We start from the raw sequence: 10,492 nt of genomic DNA, 5'->3' as shown, positions 1-10,492 counted from the left end.
ATCTGGACTCACCCACACTCGGCTACTACTACATAGATGATTTAATCTACACGTTGGCCAACTATGATATATTATAAAATATAATTAATGGAGGAATTACGCGCAACAAACGGAACGATTAAGAAAGCGCGCTGAGACGGCGTAATTGCTAATTTCTTAATTCGGTCATGTCAAATATTAGACGCTAAAACGTGATAAATGTCGCGAGATGGAGCAATCATGAGCTCGATTCTATTGCTGGAGGGACGGCCGAACCTAAAAGAGACGCGACCCCTGTCACTCAAAACGAGAAATGTTTCTGCAACAATTACATTGTTGTTTTTTTAAAGTTGCAAATCGTGAGATAGCAGCTGCTGGAAAAATTGCACCACGAGGTGTTTCCATTCTGTACGATTTCAACTAGGAAATTTCGGATTTAATCTCTTCAATAATGAGGATATTCCGAGTTCCAAGTGCGCTCACCGCTTTACCGCGTCGCATACCAATTGAAATATTCGCATTTTATTCATTATTAGGAACTATTTGTTATGGAATTTATATTTTGTATTTGACATTTAAAATATGCAAATCGTTCGCGTTCTCGATATCATTCCAAGCCAGCGAACACAAATCTGGCAGATAACGCGTACCGTTGCATTCTTTCTTCTCCATTTAATTTTTTTTCTTTGGAAAATCAGCCGCCTTGAACTTGGTCCGTCTGTACAATACGTCTGTCGAAATTAATCGAAACAACTGGATTAAGGTGCGTTCTCAGGCGCCTGCTTCAGTCTCATTTGAATAAGGCCCTCGAGCGACGTGCGCTTCAACTATGATGTATCAACATATTTTAATATTTAAGAACGTAATGAGCTATAATTTTATGTTTTGCTTGAAAGTGAGTGTGGAATTATTGTAATTATGATTAATGGTCCTTAACTTTTCACACATTCTCTTTGATCACGCTTAATCTGCCGAAGATATTAATTTAAACTGATTTTATCGACGTGCGATGTTTTAAAATACCGGGAAAGATCCAAAAAACGTGAACGAACGGCTGAGATTTATGGGCAGGCGGAGCACAAGCGGAAAAAATTTCGGGAAATTTACCGTCCTGGTTCACACCAAAACCTGCGTCCAATGTAAATTATGTAAAATTTTAGTATCTGTCTCAATAAATAATCAAAAGTTTGATTATAAATAATTTTGATACCTACTTAATAAAATTTGTCTTTCTCGCCAACGCTGATTAATATTTATTGGAGGAGTCTAAACATTGGCCAGCACATTTTTTTTAATTATTGCTATTTGGTAAGCTTACAAGACAATTAGAAGTAAAAAAATTGTTTTTAAAACAATTATGAAAGGAAAAATAAAATAAAAATAATTTCAATAAATGCAGCGAAGAAAATATTAAAAATGCTCCTATTTTACCTTTTCAGTCTTAATTTCAGATCTTCCAAAAACAAAATAAATTCAAATCAAGTCCCTTATTGCTCTCCCATTCGAGCATCGAAATTCCTATACATCAACACTTCATAAGATTCTGCGCGGTCTTCTTTCCCATTATTATTAAACATAAAATACGCCCTTCCCATCCAAAACGAGTTGATTTTCCCCACTTTCGTACCACCTGAAAAATTAATTTTTCCAATGTTCATATAACCGTACGCATCTTCGTGGCCTCCAATTACCGCAACCTGGTCATTAATTTGCAGATGAAGTTGAGTAAAGTTGCTTGGCATCCAGTAGAAGTCATCCGGGTACCCGCAAAGGATCTAGGGCTATTTATAATGGAGGTAAATACAGTCGTTTTGCGAGTACCTTAATATATTTGTCAATTTTGTGAACTCCTCCGATGGTGGCGTAAACTTCTTTGACTCCTGGAGTAATTTGTACCACTACAAGACCACAGTTCTTGACGTAAGCTTGGCCGATGTGCACATTGGTACCGTCGATGTTTTTCCCTGCTATTACAGCATCTATAGGGGCGTCGCCAAAGTACTCTTGCCAGTAGTAATTAGCTTCAGTTTTTGATTAATTGACTGCTTGATATATGATTGTTCTTACCTTTTATATGATAGAAGTTAGAAGTTATAAATAAAAACACAGTTAAGTATTTAAAGGTCATGTTTGTTTTAGCGTAATGAGTATGATTAGCTTCTAAGTTATGAAGAAATTTTATTTTCACGGTCACGTAGGTGCGATTGTTATAATTGGCATTTTATAAACTTCATGTTTGCCTTAGTATCATGTTATCATAAATTTCAAGACATCAGAGATTAAGCTCAAATCCGGCTTTTATAATGCCTCCAAGCCAAGACTTAATGTATTCAATCAGAAACAGTAGATATCTTTAATAACGTAAATCGTGTTCCTGGTGATAATTTAATGAGATTTACAACGAACCGAGCAGCTCTAAAGCAATTCAATTGGTCCCAAATCCGTATTATAAAGAAAACAATAAAGTTTTCATCTGGTATGCGCCCATCCCAAACAGTAGCTCCTTACGCAATCCAAATCGGATTATTCTAATAAGACCATCATTGTCAAAGCCCCTCCTCTCCTCCCTCGCATCACCACCAACAACGTGACAACACGACTATCGACGATTCTGATAACGCAAACAATGCCAACTCCTCTGGAAACCAATTAGTTTTTTGTTTTGTTGGAGCAGGTTGCTGTCCTCACCCACCATCGAGATCACTGCAACATCGTCGATAAAACGAATCACCAGTAATTTATAACATTTTTTTCAAAAGCGTTTACGATAATCAAGTACCGTCCTACGAGAATCCATTAATTCACTTTTCATTTATATCATTTTCTGGCTCCAACACATTAATTTGTACATAATTTAGTGAACGTATTCGGCCCACAAACTGAGCATGTTTTGTAATTTAATAGAGTGAGTGTTTTTTATGACTGAGGCCGTTGGTGGTCTGAGGAAGCGACAAGTGCGGCGCGAGGAAAAAATAGCCGCAGTGATTAATTTAGTCGGATTGAATGTCTTCGTGCCAAATAAAACACCAATCAGGAAAATTAGGCTGTTTGGACTAGGAATATTATTAGATATTATTTTCGCCGCGGGGGCGGAGAGTGGAGACCTGTCGCACTGACCACACCTTTCCCTAAAAGTCCACCGTCACTAATCTCTGAATATAAATCACCTTTACACCGATTTTCCCAACATAACTTAAAATTTTCAAAAAAAGGGCCAATTAAAGGCCGACGCCGTAACTTTTCCATCGACGCTTGTTATTTCAAGCAAATTGCGCGCAAAACGACGATAAAATACACCGATTCGCGGCTAATTGCCAGCTTGGGTTTGTTTATAACTCGTAAATATGACTAAGAGAAAAGTGAGAGCTTAACAGACAAAAAAAGGCGAGACATTGGTCTAGAGACAAGATTCCATTTCAATGAAATCGAAGTTGAAGATATAATAAAGACAATACGATGTACATCTGTTGTAAAAGCTGAAATGGCTATTGTAAGGTTGTAAGATAAGATGAACTGTAAAAACAAACATACGACAGGGAAAATAAAAGTCATTTTTGAGAAGAATGCTTCATGGTTATTTAGAGAATGCTGGTAGGTATTAAAAATTAAGTTGTTTGAACTTTCATTTTCTTCTATTTGGCAATCTACGAAGTTGATAAATGTATTTTGTCTCTTGAAACACAAATAAGGATGTAGAATTACAAAATTCATAATCCTATCTAATAGTCAGTTCATTTGAAATTTGATACGAGAATGTTCAAGTTTTTTTAGGCTCAGAATTATCCACCAGTTTCAAAACTGAATCAGGCAAATTCTAAGAAAATTTTGTTAACAGAGGAGGTCGCCAAATTTTTATTTCCAATAGTTTGATTTGACGTCTTATTTTTGTATACTTATTATGTTTAAACAATTAAACAAAAATAGTGTGGAAATAGTTTATTTTTTTAAGGGAAATCAAAGAAAAAGTCCGCAAAAATGTCTTCGGATAGATTTTGTGTTTTGAGAGTGTTGTTCTTTAAATTGTTTTTATTTCGAGATCTTCTTTATTTATTTTTTTTATGCTTAAGACGATTACATATTTTGGATCTTTCGATATTTTTTTTTAGATTTTTGCATACCTACTTTGATTTTTGCATTTTAAAGTTTTTTTGAATTTGATTGATTTTTGTATATTCGTATTCTCCATTAATTAGGATGAGCAAATTTTTTAATTAAATTAATTATGTGCTCATACATATTTTCACTAATCGCATCTTTCTTAAATCTTTTGGAAAATTCTTATCGTGGACTTTATACTTATTAGCAATATTTTTGAGTAATTCAAAATTTTTAGTTTTCTGGTTTGTCTTTTTTTTTGATACTTACTTTATTACACATTCTTAAGATTTTTTTTTACAAATTCTTGGTTGTTGCAAATTTCAATTTCAACTTTTCTTGCTTTAAATTGTTTAGATTCAATGCAAAAATTCTTTTTTAGGCGACTTAAAATGAAAATGAAATTTTTAGGCCTTAAAAGCGGCCTAAAAGTGAGTCTTTTCTGGTCGCAAACATTTTCGGCCGATCTATGGTGGCGCCATCTATCCATAGTTTTGCATATTACGTCAAGATACCGATATTACCCTCAATTTTATAATTATTTAGGTAAAATCAAATCGACAAACTGCTGTAAAGTGCAACAAAGACGTGTTGAATTATTGAAAATGAACATGTCTAGCAGTGCTCCTGCAACAACATTAAAAAACACATTAAACCTAATTCATACAAATTGTGAAGCTACACGTGCTGAAACTGCAAATGTAAGGAAAATATGAACTTTTCTGAAGGATTCATAAATATTTACAATTATTCAGTTGTTATAATTGATTAAATCAATAAATCATAAATAAAAATTAATTAACTTGTAAATTTAATGATGTCGCCCAAAAATCTTGTGTGTAACACGGCCAAAAGGTGACATTTTGCCCTCGCCTTCTTTCTAAAAAAATTAAATTAAAAAAAGACTCGGCCAAAAAAGAACCACTTTTTGGCCTTGGTACACAAATAGCTATTAATAGCCACTTTGTATGTTTTTTTCTGGATTTATTTATACTTTAAATTCTTCATCTTTTCTAGATTCAGATTCTCTAAAACGATATTTCAAATTTTTTGTATTCGTGTGATTCTTTTAGATCCTTTTAGACGTTTTTGAATTCGACAGGTTTTCTAGAATCTTTTTACATATTTTCAAGGTCTGGTTTTGTGTCGTTGCCATTTTTCCACATTACAATTTAATAACATTTGCATAAAATGACGGATTATTATTTTGACACTTATAAAGACAGGATTATGACACAAGTCTACTACAAATTTAAATATGTATACATAAAAGGATCAAGTCGATTCCTTTCGAGCGTAATTCTTCTCAGCGTCCTTTGGTATGAAAAATTCCGTCCTAAGTGGGCACCTGTCGTGAGCTCGCCCATCGATGCAACCGATACCGGCGAAATCGTGACCGAGAGGACGTTAGTGCCCATCTAGCTACCTCTGGAACAAGAACCTCGGACGTGACTGGAACCACAGTGTCGTGAAAGCCAGCACAGGTGCCTCGGTCGGTACTAATACTCTAATTAGTACCAGGAATCGGAATCTCAGCGAACAATCGCAAATTGGTAGTGTTTTGTTCTGGTTCCGTCGTTGATGGGAAAGCGATATCTTGATAATGGAAGCAGCTGCAAATAGATTTCTTATCGGTACTGTTTGTTTTCGCTCCGAGAGCGAGCAGCTCGCTGCTACTACAAATTGACTCTCCGACAGCCATTAGCTGAGATCTTCGCTGTGTCTCAGACGAGATAATCGACGTTAATTGTATGAGGAAAGTAGTACCGACGGATCATTTGGATGTTTCCTATAATCTTCTGATTGTTGGTCGTGCGTCATGATTATGAGAATGAATAAGGGAAAGTAAACGGTATCACGGAAATGTGAAAGCAGGTTCGCTTATCGGACTTATCAAAATTAGTACCGATAGAAGTGGAGTACCACTGAAAAGCAATTGCCCAATCATGGGAAAAATCACGCTATCTCACAGCAATAAAATTATCTATGGTACTTACAGTGAAAGATGAATGGAATATGAAGAGTCAGAACTTTGGAACAGACAGAATACGATGATAGTTGTGCCATAAAATCCGCTATAAAATTTAAATGTGGGCAAAGGGATGTGGACTTTATGGCCTATTAAAGTCGAAGTCAATATCTACAAAGTCATTTTCATAAAATCGTTACTTCAATAGTTATAAATATTTTGACAAACGATAAATAGTTTTGGAGGTAATAAGACGTATAAAATAAAGACGTTGCAACTTTGTTGCATGTTAAGTAGCAAGTCACGTCCTCATAAAGAAGCCTGTGAAATCAAAAAGTCGATTTCAATATTACATTATCTTACAGATGATTAATTGCGGTTTTTATTAATTAGTTTCATGTCGTTTCTGACTTGAGCTTAGGACTTGTTTTTTTTTGTGTTTGTAAAAATCTCACTTCTCATCTAATCTAACCTAAATGTAAAACTAACATTTTTCGGATTAGAGTGCGCAGTGATCATTTTTCTTTCTTTTATCTGATTTTTTATTTTCTCCACTTCGTCTTTGTCTTTATCGACTCATATTTAGACCTTTCTAAACTAAGGATCCTTTAGAACAGTTTAGAAACGTCAGTGATATTTTGTAATTTTTTAGAATATTCAGGGATTTTTTATTTTTCTAAAACTTCCTTTAGGATTCCATAAAATCCTGCAATAATGTTATGTCAAAACTCCAAAAATATTTAAGAATGTTCTAGGATTTAGCACAGTCAAACATTAAGTTGAATGTAGTAAAACTGCAAATATTACTGTTTTGAGATCAAAATTGCTAAAGTTTTTGGTTCCTTTTCAAAATAAAAATTTCTAAAAATTTTCTTTTTATTCTATAATTTTGGAATTTAGTACAGTTGATAATCTCGCAAAAAGTGGCAAAACCGGCAAGTTTTGGGATTAAAAATGTCCAAATGACGGCAGTTCTTAGAAAATTGTGAAAAGTTTTGATTCGCTTTAAAGTAAAAATTTCAAAAAAAAACTGTTTCTTAGTAACAAATTTTTATTAAAAATTGCCAAAGTTATTGAATAAAAAGAAGTAGAAATTATGGTCCGTTTTTAATTTTTGAAATGTAACTGTTAATAAATAAGGGTAAAATGTAGGAAAACCTGCAAATCTCACTGTATTTTATGATTAAAACTTTTAAAAATACAGAAATTTAGAGTAAAAAATGAAAAAGTTTTGGTTCGATTAAAGTCTTTCCAAAATTTGTAATTTAGCTAATTTTGTATACAAGTGTTAATTTAATAGAAATGATAAAGTTTTTATTGTAAAATTTATGTAATCTTAAAATTAAACTAAAAAACTTTTTAGGTTTGTTTTGAATATAAAAGAATTTAATTGGATCAATTCTTGAGGCGTTTCGATAGCAATGCTACCATCATCAGAGCGATGATTAAATGATTAAAAGCTCTGATGATGGTAGCATTGCTATCGAAACGCGCGTCAGCATTTTTTGACAAAATTTGGTGTTTGGGAATAAATTGTCTTTTGATAATTGAATATAAAAGTTTTCAAAAATTGTGTTTCTTTTTTCCAAATTTTGTTAATAGTAATAAAATATCCAAGTTTTGCTGGTTAACGATTGAATCTGCCGAAGTTACGGAATTTAAAAGCAAGTAAGTGGTAGAATTTTGTGGTTCGTTTTGAAAACGGAAATTTCTAAATATTCTGTCTCTTGCTCAAAAATTTTGGAATTTAGCACAGTCGATAAACAAGTCGAAAGTTATAAAGCCCCCAAATATCTGTTTAAAGACTTAAATTTCCAAAGGTACAGAAAATAATATAAAGTGGTGGAAATTTCGCCCTAAACTTAAAAATGTATACAAAATTTTTAGATCAGCTACAAAACTGTCTAACATTTTGTTAAATTTTCTAAAATTTTGCAGGTTTTTTACGACTCTCTAGGTTGTCTGGAAACAGCTATAGATCGTTTAAAAGTATTTTCTTAAAGCAGAATTGCAGTTCTTTAAAAATTGAGAGCTTTAGCATTAAATAACGCAAATTTTGTTCTTAAAATCGTTACCTTACGATTAGATGGCGATAACTGAAAACTGTGTCAGGTGTTAAATGTTCAAGACGTAACGATTCAATTAAGCTCTCCATAATCGAAGTTATCGTTTCAACGCAATAGAGCGCAATATAAAAAAGACCCCGTAGTGAGAAATCTGCATGAGCGCAACACAATTTTTCAGAACACGTATCAAGATTCCAGTGTCTATTTTCCTGTTAGCTCAATGATGAAACGATAATGTCCATATCTTCCACGGTAACCATATAAGCCCATTCCTCTGGGCGTTTCACAGCACCGCATGATTACTCATTAGCGATTAACTGATTAGAATTTAGTACTACTGCCGCAGATCCATATACCAAACCGCTCCCGGCATAGTCCACTCATATATTGGGCAACCATCTTTTTTCCTTCGTGATTGTACGTTATAAATTATGATCAACACCGACAAAAGAAAGTTGGCGGTGTATCCGGGTACGAGAGTTAATAGCGATCAGCGAACAAGTGCAACTAATTTTTTAATTATGTAAATTAAACGATCGCTAATTTATTGTTTAATTCGCGGGAAAGAGGTTCACTGGCCTCGGCCTTGCACTTTGCGCTAGATTACCGACGAGGAAGTCCTCACGATTCAGATGATCATTCTAATTATCGCACTTTTACATCGGTTTACGACAGAAAAATAACGAGGATTTCAGAGATTGGTACCGTTATTCTGACTTCAAACGGGTCTTCCGTGTAAACATAAATAATAAATTGCTGATTAATAGATTTAATTAAATTTTCAATTACCAGCAGAAGCTACGGAGGTTTTATGGTTGGAGGAGCCCCGCTGGTAATTTAATGTAGTCTAAACTCGAGGTGGAAGCAATTAAAGACAATTACATCTGACCCGTGAATGATCAGAAGTAGGTAAAACGAACGATGTTTTATTGATCAAGCTCATAACTTGAACCTAAAAGCTAGTGGAGCTTTTTATTTTGGTAAAAGTTTTTCCTGGAGAAAAAGTCCTCCAAAAAAGCGCTCCATATCTCATAAAGAGAAAGTGGAAATTATTAAAAAATAATTGACCAGTTTTTTATCGTGTAAATGTCTTTTCCTCTTTCCAATAAATCTTTCAGGATTGACAGCTCCAAAAGGTCTCGAAATAATTAAAAATGTGTCCATAATTACACGTTACGTTCAAAGCAAAGTGGAACCTTATTGACTAATTCTTCCTGCAACTTGACCATGATGTAGATGTTTTCGTTGCCCCGCAGTGTTAACTTTAAATCCACATGTAAACCAGTAGATACGGTTTATAGATAGCGAAACGGTAATTATAATATTATAATTTATATGTTCGAGTTGATTTTTAAACAAGCCAAGCGTATATTTCTCTCAACGTTCGGTTCTGTTGACCTTTACACATGAACACGAAGAAAAATGCCAAGTGTAAATATTTCCTTCGACGAAGAAAAAATTCGACACATCCGTCACTAATTAGTTCCACTTTAACGTCTAAATTAAGCGGGTAAATGAAGGCATAAATCAACCGAAACAATATCAATTAAAAGCGAATTAAAGCCAAGGTTTATAAATCACGACCCGAAAACTGATTTTAATTAATGTCAATTGGCACTTCTTTGGATGTGGCGTGGAGAGAACCGAAGGTTCCGGCCCTCCCTCGCCTTGAAACAAAAGCAAAATAAACGATGCCGGTGTGTTATATCCTAGTAGGTGTCCATGGCCTCCTAGGTTATATAATACGAGAAAATTGCCTTTTGAATAATTATTATTGCAAAAGAAATTTACGAGCGCATTGGTGCTGAGGGCGCCGAGATTCTACTAAAGAAATGCCTTATAAAGTGATTATAAATTTTCGGTTTTTCTGCAAAATAATGAATACTCGCAAAAGAGATAACAAAGTGACATGGGAAGAAATAAGACAATAGCCACAACAGTAGAATCATCGAACTAGAACTAGAACTGTTAATCGGAAATAGTCTTTAGATAAATCTTCCAGACAATCAGTTCTTCGCAGTTTTTAAATTTGCCGCCATTTTTGTTAATTTCTTCAACGCATTACTAAATTTCCAATTAAGTTTAATTTCTATTTCCAGAATTTCCACTTAATTTTCAAATTGGTACTTTAATTAATTATTTTAATTTTTGAATTGGACTGTTTTAACGTTCAAAAATTCTAGAATTCTTCAAAATTCTTAGTATTTTGTTTTCGTTTTTTAAGTTTTTCTGGGATTCTTCAAAAGTCTTAAGGATTCTATAAAGGTTTCTGAGATTTTCTAAAGTTCTTCAAGGCTCTGATTTTCTGAAATTTAGAAAATCTTCGTTTTTATTATTTTTTTGAGTTCTTACGTTTCTCTAGAAACTCTAGGAGCTTAGTAGA

General features: G+C 33.8%; 1 protein-coding gene across 1 annotated transcript; it reads right to left on the bottom strand.

Annotated features, from left to right (window-relative positions):
- Positions 1-964: 964 nt before the first annotated feature.
- Positions 965-2,107, bottom strand: LOC148173932 (uncharacterized). The gene is made up of 6 exons (XM_088036769.1): positions 2,047-2,107; positions 1,801-2,000; positions 1,474-1,754; positions 1,411-1,432; positions 1,194-1,245; positions 965-1,107 (listed from the first exon to the last, which is right to left on the bottom strand). The coding sequence occupies exons 1-6, from the start codon at positions 2,105-2,107 to the stop codon at positions 965-967; spliced, it is 759 nt and encodes a 252-aa protein (XP_087892895.1).
- Positions 2,108-10,492: the final 8,385 nt, after the last annotated feature.

The sequence above is a fragment of the Gnatocerus cornutus genome, chromosome 5 (genome assembly GCF_029298725.1).
Source record: "Gnatocerus cornutus isolate USDA-ARS CGAHR chromosome 5, icGnaCorn1.1, whole genome shotgun sequence".
Classification (NCBI taxonomy): domain Eukaryota; kingdom Metazoa; phylum Arthropoda; class Insecta; order Coleoptera; family Tenebrionidae; genus Gnatocerus; species Gnatocerus cornutus.
This window is presented reverse-complemented; position numbering and strand designations above follow the sequence as displayed.